This window comes from Aulonocara stuartgranti (assembly GCF_965226115.1).
Source record: "Aulonocara stuartgranti genome assembly, chromosome: 3".
Lineage (NCBI taxonomy): Eukaryota > Metazoa > Chordata > Actinopteri > Cichliformes > Cichlidae > Aulonocara > Aulonocara stuartgranti.
Window position 1 is genome coordinate 70,461,342 of NC_138941.1, and position 18,609 is coordinate 70,479,950.

General features: G+C 40.7%; 3 protein-coding genes across 3 annotated transcripts in view; 1 reads left to right on the plus strand and 2 right to left on the minus strand.

Moving 5' to 3' along the window:
- LOC309693309 (hemicentin-2-like) overlaps nucleotides 1–18,609 on the plus strand; it is a 1,543,010-nt gene that overhangs the window by 1,066,863 nt on the left and 457,538 nt on the right.
- LOC309703187 (T-cell surface glycoprotein CD4-like) overlaps nucleotides 1–18,609 on the minus strand; it is a gene marked incomplete at its 3' end in the record, with an annotated part of 159,227 nt that overhangs the window by 125,190 nt on the left and 15,428 nt on the right. The window lies entirely within an intron of this gene.
- On the minus strand, nucleotides 7,129–11,172 carry LOC309694644 (uncharacterized protein). 2 transcript variants are annotated; one of them, XM_082514830.1, is made up of 4 exons: nucleotides 10,941–11,172; nucleotides 8,894–9,232; nucleotides 8,468–8,662; nucleotides 7,129–7,504 (listed from the first exon to the last, which is right to left on the minus strand). In XM_082514830.1, exons 1-4 carry the CDS (start codon nucleotides 10,999–11,001, stop codon nucleotides 7,161–7,163), a joined length of 939 nt encoding a protein of 312 aa, XP_082370956.1. In that variant the 5' UTR covers nucleotides 11,002–11,172; the 3' UTR covers nucleotides 7,129–7,160. The 2 variants fall into 2 exon arrangements, with proteins under 2 accessions (XP_082370956.1, XP_082370955.1); XM_082514829.1 differs by lacking the exon at nucleotides 10,941–11,172 and adding an exon at nucleotides 10,385–10,634 and having other exon boundaries at nucleotides 7,131–7,504.

Sequence of the window (18,609 nt, forward strand, 5' to 3'; positions counted from 1 at the left end):
AGTTCCTCAGAGCTTCATAAATGTCTCTTCCAGTTGTTTCTATCACTGTCCATATGACCAGAGTCCAAATGCAGACATGGGTATAACAAACACACCAGTTAGTTTTGCTGTTTGTCAATGTGGCTTTCAGTTATCTTCAAGGCTGCAGGCCTTTGTCAGCACTCCTGTTTTATGGCCTCTATCAACCCTCATCACCTCATTTCATGCATTCTTCCTGTGGGGGGATACTTATGACTCCTCTATTGTCCTTTCGTCTCTGCAGAAAACCTTTTTTGGAAAGGGTATTGGATTCAATGATTTTACTGCTGTTGTAACCCCACCTGTTGAGTCACTTCAGCAGTCTTGTTCATGATGCAAATGACAACAACAATGACACAAAGGAAGACCCTCTTCAGAGTGTCAAAGCATGCATAGCACAGTGACACAGCATTAGGTGATGTTCATAGGAAACTGCTGTCAGTCATTCCCCGTCACCACCATAGCTTCTGCTTTCTGTTCACAGAATCATGATGCCATCCTTGAACTTCCTCTCTGCACTGTCGATTGGAGCTTGGAACGCTCCCCTCATCCTTCAGATCTCCATCTGTTGTCCACAATCTCCTCGTGATTACCTCTGGAAAGCCCCGTGGCACAGCTCTCCATCCAGTGCAGCTTTATGGTCATTGCTGTGGTTCCAGAATCTTCTCATGATGACCAGTAGGTCCCCAAACAGCATGACCTTTGACCTCAACCCCTGCCTGGGCTGTCAGCTATGGTCCCTACTTCTCGCTGGGTCTCTGAAGATTTCTCAGGAGATTCCACCCTTGGGATCATTTCTTCCAGCAATGCTCTGCTGCACCTGCATCTCCTCACTAGAGGAAAAACGTCTATTTGGAAAACATGTCAACCATCATCAAACCAAAATTTCCTTTCAGTTCAGTGAACTTCACTTCACTTATCAAAAAAATATAATTATTTATTATTTTTTAATTATATTATTGGTTTATCACGTTTTCACTTTCACTTATTGGCCATCAAAGTGTTTATTATCTTTACCCAAATAATTGGAGCAGAACTTGTTCCATATTCAGTTTTTCAGCAAAACGTGTTTGAGAAAAGATTCATTCTTATATCTGGAGGAATAAATATATTTCAATAAATATTAACGTTAGTTAGTCTGCGACTTTGTTCCAGTTTTGAATTTTGGCCCACTGTGTATTTGAGTTTGACACCCCTGATCCATAGCTGGACTGGCCATCGGGCATACCGGGCATTTGCCCGGTGGGCCGCTGGCGATTTTTTGTTTTTATGGGCCGATGGATTTTTTTTTTTAGGAAGGGTATTTATAATGAAAGGTGTTGGATTGGCCAATTGGTCATGATCGACTCTGGGCTGGACCAATTACAGCCGAGGAGGCCGGATGCACCCTCCCCCTTGTTTAGCAATCACGTGATTTTCGCGCATTGCATGCCGGGAACTCGTGGCAAAACAATCCAAGTACCGCATCAAATGCAAGCATTTGCAGCACCGCAAAACGTTCATTCTCCGGTTCCAATACCTTCTTGTTTTTTCTTTGCCGCACAAAAAAGGAATGTACAAAACAAAAGGAGAACAATGCCGGTCCGTACAAAGACAGACTTGATGAAAAGACAAAGAAAAGATACGAGGAAAAAATCAAAGGAGTGAAAGGGTCAGACCCTTACGAGCACACAGAGGGACAAAAGACATTAGCGTGCTGCCCAACTTTCACCACGCTCAGATTTATAATCATACGGTTCTTGGAGTGAGTGCATACACTTATGAAGTTTAGTAACTTCAGGTCACTGCAACAAGCCCAGGTACAGTTTACCGACGGATGGGTACAGGACCTTGAAATGCACCGTGTAGAACGAAAGACCATCGTACGAACAAAGGTAAGTTTACCAGTCTCACAAATCGTCGTCATAAATACACATTCGTTAACCATTTATTAATATAACCTTTGAGCTCAACGGTAATTAATTAGTAGTGGAAATAATTTCTGGTTCATCACAGAAATGTAGCAGTGACAATAATATTGTATGCTGTAATCGCACTGGAGAATTAGTGATACAAAACAACTGTGTTATCCTGTGAATAAAAGTATATGTTTTTGTCAATGTACCATGGTAATAACAGAAGCGAAACGCAATATATTGTCACGACAATTTACTATTTATGCACAATAAACAAAGGAGCATAGCGCGACAGTTTCTGTTCAGACTTGCTTGTAACCTATATCACCAATTATGTTAAGAAAAATGACACATTAACTACAACAAAACTCTGACCTTTGTGGGAATGCTTGGAGCAGACTAACCTGTGAGCTGGAGTGTTCTGGGACGTTATGTTTGGTATATCCACCGCGGTAAAGTGAGCCGTCATTTGTGAGCCGCGGTCAAGCCAGCCGCCTCCTATCCGCCGCATAAATTTCCTTGCGCTTTTACACCAGTCTTTACGGTAGCGCCTTTTCGCTTTATATAAAAATTCATTAAAAATCATCCTGAGTAGTTGAGGTCCAACTTTCAACACATCCCTCCTCTAGGACACCTACTGTACCTGTGTGCCAAGTTTCAGCCAGATTTACTGTAGAATTCCTCAGAAATTAAAGGTTCCTTGTATTCAATGCAATACAGTCAATACAATAGAATTATGTCAATTTTCAAAAATTCATGAAAAATCATCCTGAGTAGTTGAGGTCCAACTTTCAACAGATTCTTTCTCTGGGACACCTACTGTACCTGTGTGCCAAGTTTCAGCCAGATTTACTGTAGAATTCCTCAGAAATTAAAGGGTACTTGTATCCAATGCAATACAGCCAATACTGCAGGACTCCCGTTCACTGCTAAACGGTCACAGCTTCACAGCAAGAACCTTGAGAGCAAACTGCTGCTGAAGCTGAACCACCATTTCACTGACTGAAGAAACAATTTATGGTAAAGTGAGCCATACACATACATCCACATAGTGGAAATTTGTATTTGTCTTTTATAATCAGTTTTACTCTGATTTCAGTGCTTATTTGTGAGTGTAGTTTTTACATTTTTACATATTACATTGTGTTAATCCACTGTTTATACTTCAGGGTATTTTAGTATACAAAGAACATTTTAAAGTTTTGTTAGAATGTCTATTCCTGTGGAATTTTAGCACAGATGTGTTGTTTGTGGTTTTTTTGTTGTTTTGTTTTAATTCCTGCTGTCCGCCTTGGGAATAAACTTTTCCTGATTATACCTGTTGCAACTCTATGTCATTTGTTTCTGATTTACTTAATCCCTCGTTGTATTTAAAAGAACCACCCCTAGTTTGACATTCTGGCGCATCAGCTGTAGTCTGTTATGTTGAAGTTGCCTCGTTCTAATGTTTTCTCTGAGGCTGCTGTAAATGCGAATATATTTACTGTGGGTTTTTCTTGAAAAAACTTTTACGTTGTGAAAAACTGAAATCTTGAAATTAGAATTGTTGTGCCTTGTTTTGTGGATCTTTTTACATATATTCCTTTTGAAAATACTAAAATTTGTATGTTTATTTATTTTTGTTTGTCTGATAGCATTTATTTATAAAATAAATCGGACATTTCAAACAGTTACTCGCTACTTACTCAGTACTTGAGTAGCCTTTTCACCAAGTACTTTTTTACTCTTACTCGAGTAACTTTTTTGATGGCTACTTTTCACTTTTACTTGAGTAATAATATTTTAAAGTAATGATACTCTTACTTGAGTACAATTTTTGGATACTCGACCCACCTCTGAGCCCCATCTTATCTTAATGACCTTGTAGTACCATATCACCCTATTAGACACTTCACTCTCGCTCTGCAGGCCTACTTGTTGTTCCTAGAGTATTTAAAAGTAGAATGGGAGGGAGAGCCTTCAGTTTTCAGGCCCCTCTTCTGTGGAACCAGCTTCCAGTTTGAATTCGGGAGACAGACACTATCTCTACTTTCAAGATTAGGCTTCAAACTTTCCTTTTTGCTAAAGCATATAGTTAGGGCTGGACCAGGTGACCCTGAATCCTCCCTTAGTTATGCTTCAATAGATGTAGGCTGCCGGGGATTCCCATGATGCATTGAGTTTTTCCTTTCCAGTCACCTTTCTCATTCACTATGTATTAATAGACCTCTCTGCATTGAATCATATCTGTTATTAACCTCTGTCTCTCTTCCACAGCATGTCTTTATCCTGTCTTCCTTCTCTCACCCCAACCGGTCGCAGCAGATGGCCGCCCCTCCCTGAGCCTGGTTCTGCCGGAGGTTTCTTCCTGTTAAAAGGGAGTTTTTCCTTCCCACTGTTGCCAAAGTGCTTGCTCATAGGGGGTCATATGATTGTTGGGTTTTTCTCTGTATCTATGAAGCGCCTTGAGGCGACTTTTGTTGTGATTTGGCGCTATATAAATAAAATAGAATTGAATTGTGTGAGAGCGTTTCAGTAATAATGTCCCTTACGGCACCTCATATCAGACCATTTGCTGGTTTGTAATTAAAACAGTATGACACTTTTTTTAGGTTGTTACTAATAAAAAAATGAAAAATCTCCACATCAAAGAAAAACACCAAAACAGGGTATTTGATATTTGAAGGGTAGTTTTTACATGTAAACCCCTTCAAATATTGATAGGTTTGCTAGCACAGACCTATTATTGGAACAAACAAGACAATTCGACTACAACAGCAAAAGCATTAGACACCTGGCTGAACTCTTTGGGTAATCTTCTGCACGAGGGAGAGAACTTAGATGACCACTGTTCTTGCCGCTCCCACCCCAGTCACTCTCAGTTAGCTCCCTTGTAGCACTGCTCTTTATTGTGGTTACATGAATATGCATAGTCTCATTAATATGACTTCTTACACAGGCATGCATACAAACAAAGAGTACCAGTCTGCATGTACGTGTGTGTGTGTGTGTGTGTCAAGATGTGACCCTGTGAACGACTCCTCAAAGCTGGTGCTAGGAACCAAGCGGTCCACCTAAACAAAGGGTTCTTATATTTAAAACAGATACAGAATAGGTGTCCTCCCATAGTATAAATCAGTAAGAGAAGGTAGGACCTCTCTCATGACCTTAGGGTGTGTGTGTGTATGCCAGAACCCTCTGGAAGGCACACAGAGTCTTTGCAGACTACTAAGGATCAGAAATCCTATCCCTACACAATCGATTATACGCCTCTAAGAATATATGGTTATATATTTCTAAGCATAAATGACAATCCACAATATAAACCTAACAAATATCATTGATGCAAATATCAACATGTTTTGTATTGTTAAATCCCCCCAATTCTTTCAATCATTGGGCTGAAGGAAGGACAATACTCGGTGTATAAACGCTCAATCAACAATTTCTTTATTACATACTGTTACGAAATCAGTTTTACCCCGGTTCTTTTATTAGTCGAAACTTCCAGAGACGGCACCGGAACTCAGCAGTCATTTCACAAAACCTTTATTCATCTTTATTCATCTTCATTTAAGCATGCACTTCTAGAAGGCAAGACGAGGCCGGTGTCCCTCTCCAAAATCTTCACTCCTTTGTCTGTGAAACACAGTTTTATACGGGCGACCCCATCATAAAACCCCCTACGGTGTGCTGCGAACTCTGTCTGTGTCTATGTGCACGAGCACATGAATGCCTACATGTGCACGTTCCCTCGTGTCTATGTGAGTGCTCGTGTGTGACTGTGTACTGTTGAAAATCCCCAATTCTTTGAATCTTTGGGCTGAAGGAAGGACAATACTCGGTGTATAAATGCTCAGTCAACAATCATTTATTTCCATACAATTCAATACTTATGAGCATTAGAACCATCATGATGGGGAGACCTGCCTGCAGAGGGTCACAGCAAGTCTCAAAGTGGTGACGGGTTACTCAGCTTTTTATACCCTCTAGTGGCCCCCACCTAGTCGTAAGAGCCTAAACATTACATTCTTTCTCTCTTACGGCGCCTAAGTTATGACCTCGGCTCCCTGTCTTTCTGCTCTTCTGAAAGGTGGGGGTATGGAATGTGGTCTGTTTCTTCTATTATCTGCACAAGGTCCTCTGCACACAACATTCTCTTCATGATTCAGCAGTATGAAATGTCAAGAAACAGTGTAACACATTCAACAGTGTCGAGTAATACAGGTCAATCCAATAGATCAAATGATTTTCACACTCTTTTAAGTCAGAAGTATAATGCAAACTAAAACTACATACTGATCACACACTCTATGTTAAAGGGTATAATATGATCTACAGCAGTATCATACTTCAACTACTTTGATTACATATATAAGGTAACATATGATAACAGAATAATATCACAGTACACATACCTGTGTGTATGTGTGAGTGCACATGAGTGAGTGTGCGTGTGGATGTGTGTGCGTGACAGTTAAAACACTGTGGGTGTAGGTAACTCCCTAGAGGTCATAAAACCCCTCTCACTTCCAGACCACAGTTACAAATCTTGAGACCCCCACCCTAAAACATCCTCTGGGGAATTTCCACTCAGTGGGGGAGAGGTCTCCTACAATCTACTCCTAAGTTCACGACACAGTGAGGCCTTTATTACTTTAAGGGCAGTATCTCTACAATAGTTCTACATTCTATGATAACACATTTCTAAACTCTAAAATAAGCTAAACATTCTACAATACAATTCAACACTTTTGAGCATGAACCATCCGGATGGGGAGAAGGTCACAGCAAATCTCAAACTGGTGGAGGGTTACTCAAACTCTTATAGCTTCTAGTGGCCCCCACCTAGTCGTAAAAACCTAAACATTCACATTCTTTCTAACTTCTAGCGAGCCTGACTTATGGCCTTGGCTCCCTTCAACAACGGTGGGGGTGAAGTCTCCCGAATGTGCTCTGTCTCCTCTACTATCAGAAAAAGCAAATTCCTGACTCTCTGAAAACAGTATTTCTTATAACTCAGCAGTATAATGCATCATAAACAATATCATTCATTCACACTGAATCAGCAGTCTAATGTAAATTAAAATTAAAAGAGCAGTTATGTAACTGCGCAAAAGTCCGCCAAGAAGCCAAAAAAAAAAAGAAGACTAGAAAATTTACATTTTTTAATTTTTCCTGCAGCAGAAGTTACGTAGACAACGTTGGAAAGCTTCAGAGTTCAGAGATCAGACTGAGAGAAATGTCTGATTCTTAGTTTGGATCAACTCAAACTATCTCTGGATCAAAACTCAGGCTGATGAAGCTGATGGACTCCCATGAGTCTGTTTCTCTCATGTAGACACCACACTCGTATGCTCCAGTGTCATTAATCGTCACATCCTTCAGAATCAAAGACACGTCTCCATCCTTCATCTGTCTGTCCTTCAGATCCACCCGGTTCTTAAAAGATGGATGCTGGTTGTCTGGAACAAAGTGACCATCCTGGTACAAAAGCACATGTTGATCTCCCAGGTCAGCTCTGCTCCACTTCACAGCTGTGATCTTGTTGTTTGGAGCTCGACATGTCAGAGTGACATCCTGTCCAGACTCAGCTGCGATGAATTTATGGTCTGAAAGAGGAAACAACACAGAGCAGAGAGGTTAAAGGTCAAAGTACAATTATGATCAGAATGATTGACTTTAAATATTTTCTTTATTTCCTTTGACATTTGAGTTTTTAGTCATGTTGGATTTAATGAACCTCTGAACATCCAGCAGGTCACCAGTGACCCACTGAGGGGGAATTTTAAGTTCAATAAAAAGTTTCAGAGTATCAGGATCAGACAGAAATCTCTGAGTGTGCAGCTCCATAAATCTGTAGTTTGATAACAATCATAACACTGTGAGCTGTAAAACACCATCAGCTGTATTTAATGAAAAGATGATGAAACCTACTGAGTGTAAAAATAAGCAGCATCAGTTAAAGAGAGGGTTGTTATACACACTTTGTTTTTCTTCCAGTCTGCTGCATTCAACACACACAAAGTTCATAGAAACATGAAAGAGCTCAGTTTGACTTGGACAACATTTCTACATCCAAACTGAGTCAAAGCTCGTTCATTTGTAACTGATCGATGATCCTGAACACAAGCAGGCAGATTATTGATCGTCTATAATCCACAGACCTTCATCTACACTCAGATCATCACACAGCGTTTGTGTTGTCACTTCATTCAGTGTGTGTAGCAGCTGATCTCAGGTCTGTGTTGTTCATCTCTCACAGAACAAGTTCTTACAAACAGCTGAACCTGAAGCTCCAACACAAAAACACTCACTGACTCTGAGATCAGAGCTCAGAAATTCATGTATGTTTGTAACACAGTTTGACTTTGTGTCAGTAAATCTCATGAACAGCCTGAAGATGAATAAACTGTAGTTCAGAGTCACTGACAGCACAGACACACACTGTTGGTCTGAGTCTGAACATGATGATCATCAGAGAAATAACATCAGACTCTGAACATCCAGCTTTCTACTGCTGTATGTTCACCATCATTTATTTATCTTTCTTTGTGTTTGTTCATCTGACTCACATTTGTGCTGAAGATGCTCTGCTACATGTGGATCAGCAGGATTCGGTTTACATCTTCTGTAGATCAGGAAACCAACAGCAGCTGCAGGAAGAAGAAGAACTGCAGAAACTGTCAGACCAGCTATCTGTCCAGTAGATAGATCCTTCTTCCCTCTGTCTTTGTCGTCTTCATCCTTCTCTTGTTCTCTTGTCTGACCTGCAGGTGAGAAACAGGTGTCAGCTGTCAGGTAGGTGATGAGTGAAGAACAGAACAGAATCCATTTCCTCTTCAAACTGCTGTCAGACATTATCTACTGCACTCTGATCACATCACTCAGACCAGCTGCTTTCTACAAAGTCTCATCAACAACATCTTTAGAAACAAACATCAACAAGCAGGAAGCAGCTTCACCTCTGATCACACACACACTCAACTCTACTCACTCACCTGGAGGATCAACAACTGTCAGGTCGGTGCTGTTGATTAGAGTCATAGGTCCTCTCACTCGCTGGACAACACGACACTCGTATGTTCCAGTGTCATTAATCGTCACATCCTTCAGAATCAAAGACACGTCTCCATCTTTCATCTGTCTGTCCTGCAGATCCACCCGGTTCTTAAAAGATGGATGCTGCTCATCTGGAACAGGGTGACCGTCCCGGTACACAAACACATATTCATCTCCCAGGTCAGCTCTGCTCCACTTTACAACTATGATGTTGTTGTTTGCAGCTCGACATGTCAGAGTGACGTCCTGTCCAGACTCAGCTGTGATGTTTTTCTGATCTGAAAGAGGAAACAACACAGAGCAGAGAGGTTAAAGGTCAAAGTACAGCTGTTCACTTCTACAGCAGCCAATCAGAAACACACAATAAAAGATTGTCTTCTGTTATTAGATGATGATCTTTGATTGTGTTTCTTCTTGTGTCCCTTCAGGCGTCACCACAGCGAGTCTTCTCCTCCTCCTCACCTGATCCCGAGCATCTTCATCAGGACTGATTTGTGACAGAAGGACAGCAGCAAGAGTGAAAGGGAAGGTTTGAAGATGGCAGTGAGCTGCTGTCATGTTTGCTTTGGAGACTCTGACACAAAGACAGGAGGCCGAGCTGAACATGTTCAGATTTTCATTGAGAGCAGAATGGACGAGATTATGAACGAGTTCATCAGAGGGAAGCTCAGGCTGAGACGTTTGGAGACAAAGTTCATGAGCAAAGACTGAGACGGATGAAAAACATCATCTGAAAAACAAATCTTTGGTTTTAGAATCTGTTAGTTTGATAAAATGTTGTTGATGGACGAGTTCATTGAGACTCTGGATGTCTGTCAGACTGAGTCACTGCTTTTTATTGTAACAGCTGTACTGATGCTCCTGAATCTGGCCTCTGACACAAACCTCCAAACAGTAAGAATGAAAAAAGAATAAAACTATTAAAACTCTTCAAGCAATAAATAATCAAACCTGAAAAAGAAGAAAATCATCTGGAAACTAAACTGAACTAAACACAAAAAGTCCAAATGGAATAAAAACTCAAACTAATGAGAAAAAACTACAATAACTCTGTTCCACAAACAACAACATGTGCTGATAATAAGTGAACAACATGTGTGAGAGAAAGCAGCCTCTCATTATAAGACACTGTGAGTCTCTGCATGCTGCCTTTATGGAGCTACAGCTGTTTGTATACACTGAACAAGAAGCTTTGTAGCTGCATCCTGACTCCTGACACTACAACACATCACACTGACACACACATTACACTTCTTTGTGTCTGTGCTGCAAACTGCACCAACACACAGACTCCACCCAGCTTTGTGTCGATCGCAACACTGAATGAGTAACAAACTACTTCTTAGAGAAATATAATCAGCATGTAAACCAGACTGAGACTCTTTATCTCAGAAATAAACTCAGTTTAGTTTCTATCAGTTAAATCTCACCTGCAGAGACGAACAGGACAAACATCAGCGTGGAGCAGAGCGACGCAGTTACAGCAGACATGTCCGTGTTCTCTGTTTCTGCTGATCTGACTCTTAGTTTGTTCTAAATGTCTGAGTCTGTTGGTGTTTTCACTCAATAACTGAACCTGAGTTTAAACCTGAACACATCAGATTACATTTAAGGTTTAAATAAAGTTAAAGCTGCGGCTCAAACTCTTCCGTGTCTCGTGAGGACGTGGCGTTAGAGTGACGTTTGGTAGGTTGGACTGAGGATGTGCAGAAATAAGTGCGTCACAACAAACGAAGTAGAAAAGTTTTAGTGTTCAGTTGTTGAACGATCTCCACAGAACAAAATCAGAACCTCTCGTGTGTCGTCATGTAGGAACAGTTTGTGTTTCAGTCGCTGAAGCACAAGAACGTTTTGTTTCTGACGGCAGTTTGATTCTTGTTTCATCGTCACAAACAGAAAAACTGAAACAATATGAAAATAAGTCTCAGGGAAATATTTTTACTAAACAGCCAAAACTTCCTGTTTTATCTCAGAGTTAAATCTCACCTGCAGAGACGAACAGGACAAACATCAGCGTGGAGCAGAGTGACGCAGTTACAGCAGACATGTCCGTGTTCTCTGTTTCTGCTGATCTGACTCTTAGTTTGTTCTAAATGTCTGAGTCTGTTGGTATTTTCACTCAATAACTGAACCTGAGCTTAAACCTGAACACATCAGATTAAATTTAAGGTTTAAATAAAGATCAAAATTTGTTCTTCAACGATTTGCTCGATCTCAAAATGTCCGACTCGTTAAGCCACAACCAACAGGTCACGTGGAATATTGTTCCACGTGACCTGTTGTTCAGCTGCGTGTTCAAACTCAACTCTTCAATCTCAGATTCAACACCTGATACAGAAGAAGAAGAAGTCGTGTTGGTTCGATGTTTGATATGTTGGACCAATAAAATGTGAATTTTCTAGAAATTTCATGTTTCAGGGTTTACAGGGTTAACATCCAGTAGAAATTGAATGACAGTAGAAATTGAATGACAGTAGAAATTGAATGACATTTTAAAATTTGTCTCAATTGTTTTTGAAACAGTTTTTCTGTTCAAACATTTTTGTGGGTGGAAGTTAACTGAACTGTAACCATGACAACTGAAACTTTTTACCTAAAAAGTTTGACTGAAGATGATTTTAGAAAAAGACAGCAAACACTTACTGTTGTTCTTAAGAGCTCTGTCAAATCCTCAAACACTCTTCTGATCATCAGGATGAACAAACATCCATATGAAGATAAAAAGTGTGAGATTGGTTTAATCCATCTGCTTTCTCTGTAGGTCAAAAGGAACCTACTGCTTTTACAAAGCAATTTGTAAGAAGTCAATCTGTTGTTGAACTGACCTCTGTGCCAGACAGCTCAACAACTGACTTATGTTTCACTTTGACGTGCCATTTAACAGGTAAAGCAGGTTTTACAGTAACAGGAAATGAACTTTTCCAAGGAAACAGGGAAATGTAGAGACAACCCTCCACTCTGTCTGTCTGAGAATTGAGATAAACTTGATCTTAATGAATAAAGTCAAAGGTCATGAGCTCCTGTGCAGCTGTTCTGCAGAATTTTGTCCACCTTTGATTTATTGATTGATTTGCCAGTGTGTCTCAGTGAGTTGAGATAATGGTAACTTTATTGTAACAATATGGGAAATTGATTTGATCTGTCCACAGAGAAACAAAAACAAAACAGACAGTAAAAAAAAGGTCTTTAAGTTGTGTTGCAGCCACAGAGAGCAAATCTTTGTTCTTTATGTAGAACCAGTGAGTTTGTTTGGACAAAGAAGCAGCACAAACACACACAGAGAAAACATACATGACTGTAATCAGAGTACAGGAGAGTAACTGACTAAATTTCCTCTTTGTGATTTAGGTGATTTGCTTCTTTATATTGTGCCAGATAAAGTCTGACAGCTTTTAACAATAACAAAAATCACCCAACTGTTTTTTCTTTCTTTTTTTCAAGAATAATTTTGTGTGCATGTTTCTTTTCTTTCTTGTCTGCCATGTGATCTCACTGTTGTATGTGCACGCGTGGCCACTTTGTTGAAACATGAAGGGCTCTAATGATGCAGTACATTCATTGTTAGTGGAAGTGAGCAGCATGCAGTGTATTGTGGACACAGTCACTGGTGGGGATGTTCAGTGGTGAGTCTGTGTTTTTGTGTTCTGTTCCTTTTGTGAAACACATGATCAAAGAGTTTATGAGAGGCTGTGTTTGTCCACAGTCACAACCTCAGCACATGTGATTGGATCAGTAATGGCAGCTTTGAGTCTCACATGGTTGGTGTTTCATGGGTGGCTGGAGTCACAGTTTTACTCCAATGTTAAAAAAAAAACCTTTAAATACTCTTCATAGTATAAATAACATATATAAATATTAAGATGTTCTCCCAAACTCAAGGAACGTTCTTTTCTCTGATTGTGCATGAAAACAGGAAGTTATGTCAAAGTGAAACTACACACCTGTCTGTTTTTAAATCAGTTTGTTTATGTAACATCAGCTGATCGAAACTTCAGATGAAGCTTATCAAAGAAACAAAACAGAAACAATAAAAGAGGAATCTGTGATGTCAGAGGTGGTGTACTCAGAAACAGTGGACCTTTGTGTTCATGGGAGGAAGTGTGACTGAGTAAATTTCCTCCAGTTGAAATGAGTTAAGTTCAGCCTTAATGTTTTATTCTGTTTTACACTTTGGTGACTTTACACACTTTATGTTCTACAAACTAAACATGTGAAGAGCTCATGATCCTGTTAGCGTCTCTGGGTCTGTTCCCACTGTTCTGTTTCTTGGACTTGGATCTAGGTTGTGTTTTGACAAGTGAGTTCTCTTATAAAGTGAGACACACAGAGACCGAGTTCCAAAGCATACACAGATTTCTATGCGAGGCAAATTTCTCTCCATGTGTGAACCTGCAGGTAAAACAGAGGCAAAGCTGTTCCTGTGAACTGAAACTGAAAGCCTCGAATTGGATTTGTTCCCCTTAGTTACAAACACCTCCATTTAGAAACTGGATTTTGTGTTTTCTTTGTTTGATATTTAAATCTGTTTGATCTTGTGGTATCGTAAAGAATTATTTGTTTATATAAATATATTTGTTTGCGTATGCATAGCGGTTATTAATTACAAGTACAGACATCTGAAGTTCATGTTATTCATCTGAAGAACACACAGATACAATGAGTGTGATAATAGTGTGTTGCTATACTGGTAATGCCAGGTGAGGCAGCATCGGTGCTGCATTACGTGAATGTCCTGTACAAAGGTGGAAGAAGAGAGTGTCCTGTAGGAGGCAGTGAATGGACACTGGTGTTGTGAACATGTGACTAAAAAGAAGGTTCAGTAAAACAAGTAGCAACAATATTCCTGTGTGAGGCTCAGTGATTTCATTTTGGTTTTTGAAGACGCAACAGATCTGAAACATTTAAGTTTCAGCACCTAACTTTTTTTCTTAGGTGTATCAACACAAAAATTAGGTGCAACCAAATTTTTCAACCACATTTCTTTTTTCCAACACTGCAGCTGTAGATGTTCACTTTTTAAAAAATACATGCATAATGAAAAATGCTGCAGCAAGAGTCCTGACAGGGACTAGAAAGAGAGAGCATATTTCTCCTGTTTTGGCTTCCCTTCATTGGCTTCCTGTTAAATCCAGAATTGAATTCAAAATCCTGCTCCTCACATACAAGGTCTTAAATAATCAGGCCCCATCTTATCTTAATGACCTTGTAGTACCATATCACCCTATTAGAGCACTTCGCTCTCGCTCTGCAGGCCTACTTGTTGTTCCTAGAGTATTTAAAAGTAGAATGGGAGGGAGAGCCTTCAGTTTTCAGGCCCCTCTTCTGTGGAACCAGCTTCCAGTTTGGATTCGGGAGACAGACAGTATCTCTACTTTTAAGATTAGGTTTAAAACTTTCCTTTTTGCTAAAGCATATAGTTAGGGCTGGACCAGGTGACCCTGAATCCTCCCTTAGTTATGCTGCAATAGATGTAGGCTGCCGGGGGATTCCCATGATGCATTGAGTTTTTCCTTTCCTTTATGTTTATGTAAGTTGCAGCTGGAAGGTGATCATTGGTTGGAGAGTAAATGGGGACGACTACAAGACTGGTTGTTCCTACCTATGCCGCATTTCCAATCAGGCTGTGTTTACTTGTGTGATGAAGTTTATCCATCTAGAAGAGCTAAATTAGTTTTTTGTAGAAATTATTAATATTGTTAGTTATTAGTTAGTTGGTTATTAGATGCAGCTCCAGCCAGCCAGAGAATCCCCCGCCCTCTCTGCCCTGTGCTGCAAGCAGCAGGCGCACTTCGCAAACGGAGGGCGTCCTTACTCCCAGCAAATGGCCGATAGAAAACCGATCGGTGCCTATGCCATTCCCAATATGCGCTGGCTAATGTCGGGGCAGCATGAGTACGAGCAATTTTTTTTTTTTTTTTTTTTTTTTTTGCCGATGCCCGTGATGCCGCCCCCCACCACGATGCCGCCCCGGGCAACCGCCCATGTCGCCTGTATCAAAAACCGCTACTGTGTGTAACGTTGGTACCCAGTCTGGATTTGTTTGATTCATTTCATAGGCAGGCTTCCCTACAGTTGTGCGAAAGAATTAGCGAATCGTTACATAGCACGTATGTCTGCACAGTCACTTAATTCTATGTTTGTTCGCAATTTCTACAACCTCCGAGAGCCCCAACAATAATATTATTAAGCTATAAAGAGTGATATGAACATATATAGAACTTACCGGAGTGAAAATGTCTGGAGCACCAACAGATATCTGGAGATGGAAGAGAACTGGATATCAGCTCGTCTCACGGCTGCTATCCAGGCTAGACGCCTTTGTTGTCATGGCTACTGAACGGACTCACGCGCAGACAGTTCTTTTCAAGGAAACACAAAAGGGGATTTATTTACAATGGGGATCACCTTAGTGCAAAATATATGTACAGTGAGTTGGGAGGGGGTCCAGGGCTCCAGGGAGAGAAGGGGGGGAATCCACACACACGCTTCCTTTTCCACTCAGTCACCGCCACCGCTCCTCCGCACACACGCACTCTTCAGCCGCACTCGCTCCCACACTCCACACACTGCCCCACTTGGACAGGTCCGGTGATTCGGTCCGGAATCTACAGACAAGAAGTGCACAGTTAGTTCCACAACAGGAAAAACAGACAAAACTTCTTTGAATAAGCCGCGAGCACGAACTCAGGTAGTTTAACGTTCCAGCGGTGAGCTGCTCTGTGCCACTGCCTTAAATAGCAGCTGGGGAAATCAGCCCGATCAGCCGCAGGTGGACATCATCACACGGGTGCGTGGGCCAAGAGCGAGAGCCCGTAATGAGCTCCACCCAGGCAGAGAGGAGGAGGAGAGAAAGAGAAAACCAAAATGAACAACAACAAAACCTGTAGCCAGCGTGGGCCAGCCAGAGAGACACGGGGACCGTGACATTTGTTTTGTAAGGTCCGCCATGTAGTATTTTTACTCAGTTGTATAAAGCATTTGTATTCTATTTTTATCCTATTGTATATTTTATTCTATTTATTCTACTGTATATAGTATTTTATTCTATTCTATTCTGTACAGTTGGGTACAGTATTTTATTATTGTCGTATTCTAATTTTTGCTATATAACTTTTGCACTGTCCACTTCCTGCTGTGACAAAACAAATTTCCCACGTGTGGGACTAATAAAGGTTATCTTATCTTATCATGTTGCTTCCAGGTTGGGAAAGAATAAAAAGACAAAACCTTTTTAGGCTTATTCCCGTGCCGGTCGTGTGATCGAACATTGCAGCCAGCATTGAAGATCCATAGCTGTGTGCTCCTTTTTCGCTTGCGCTTTGTTTGGTCCCAGAAAATGGCGCATCGGGCCAAAATCCTTTCCACGCCCACCCCTGTGACATCACGCTGGTTTAGACCGCCATTTTGGGGGTCTAAACAAAGCACAAGTGAAAAAGGAGCGAAGGCACACACAACAGGGTTTATCTTTTCATTCTTTCCCAACCTGGAAGCAACATGAGCAGCTCGTGTATCGATGTTACCAAACTCAGGCGTCTAGCCTGGATAGCAGCTGTGAGACGAGCTGACGTGCAGTTTTCTTCCATCTCCAAATATCTGTTGGTGCTCCAGACATTTTCATTCCGGTAAGTTCTAAATATGTTCATATCACTCTTTATAGCCTATTAGTTTCATTTTCTATGCGCTCTGAGCTCATAACAAATTAGAACAAACATCCTACTGAGTGATTTTGCAGAACTACCTTCTATTTATAGAGTTGCTAATTATTTGGCATTATTGCAGCAAACCAGCCGATGAAATGGATGAAACATCGTGACTGGGTTCCAGCGCTACACAAGGGACCTGCTTCAAACATACCACCATGCCAATCAGATTACTTCTTCCATGTGAGGGTGAAGAGGTGACCCTCCTGGATAAGATGGTGAAGGTTTGCTGCGTTTGGTGAACAGTGTGATAATAAAACCAGAGAAGAATGAAACCTGCTCCTGTTAAATATTCTTAAGTCTTGTGCTGTTAAAATTGCTGTATTTTTTCAAAAGATACAGTAAATAAACTAATGTTAGTAGTGAGTGATATCATGTAAACACTCATGGTTTTGTGTAAACATTTTGTCATTTGTAAACTATAAATGACATGGATTCTACACTGTTACTGATGTGATGTTCTATAAAGTGGTTTTAATTAAAAAAAAAAGAGGCAAAAATTAGTTTGTTTCTTTATTCAACTTTTGAACAGTGGGACTCAGTCAGTATATATTCAGTAAATGCAAATTATTTACACAGCAGTGCACTACAGGCATAAATCTAGACCCCTAGATAAAACATTATGGTTCATTCCCACAACCCACAGCTTTACTGTGTTCCAGCAAAGTATCCAATAGCAGTGACAACTCCTCCACAGTAGCAGGTGGGATTTTTCTGTTTTGAGGACGGCTCCTTTTACCTGTCACTACAGATGGTCTGTTTATGTTTTGATCAAGAGCCTTTTTTTGGGCAGCTGAAGAGGAGAAGTCCATCTTATGGCCAACCTCTGGCTGTATCTTGGTCATATTACCCAGCAAAACCCAGTATGCAGGTTCATCTGTAACAGTCCTTATGCCACAGATCAACACTGTTGCTTCTACATTAAACAGAAGAGCAGCGACATGGCTGCAGGTCTCTGCGACTCCGGCCTTACAGCTGCAGTGGGCGGCTTCAACCTTCCCTGTGATGCTCACAGTGACCCATGGCTGCAATGCTGGTTCATTCAGTCTTTGAGAGTGCAGGACCTGAAACACACACAAAGTTCTGAAACCTGCCTGCAGAAAATGAACCTAAAGTATGTAATGCAAGGATGTCATCACTTTAGAGATGGAGAAAGCATAAAGTGACAATTATGAATCACTTAATATGATAAGGAGATTCTGCAGGTCATTGATCAATGTATAAAACTGAAATAAAATTTATTTTTAGTGACACAGGATACAAACATGGAAGCAAGATGTGTAATTAGGATTATTTATAATAAATATGAATAGTGCAATTTCTTTAACCATAAAGAATAACAATCCTTCAGGACAATGTCACATCAATGCACTGAACTCACTATGTTATCCCTCTAACAGTCTCCACATGTTCTCACTGTAATTTCCCCTCATGAATGAATTTATGCTGCACTAATCTGAATGTTTGCAGGGAAATCAAACACATTTCACAAGCAGTACTCGAGCTGACTTACCTTTGTTTGAATGACGACTTGTACGCGCTGACTCCACAGACAAGGTACGAAAATATATCAAATTCGGGGAAGTGAAGGACGCATTTGAAGGATTCGATGGATTGGGACAGCCTTCGTCGCCTGACTGTAACTTAATCGGCCTTCAAATGCGGCCTCCGGTGGATGCAGCCGACGTTTTGGGACACAGCTGCTGAGAGTGCCAGCAACACATAGCGAGCAGGTCCGCAGAGATCTGAGCAAGAGCAAATGCAAAAACTGAGCGATATAGGCTGTTATTGTGTGTGTATATGGATAATAGCAGACACTGAAATACATTTTTTGCACGCAGCAATGAATTTTCTTTGCTCAAAATAAATCTCTCCTCAAAATGCAACACATATTTATTTATTTATTTTTTTTACGTGCGCTCAAATGTTTCATGTGCCCTCAGAATAGTGGTACA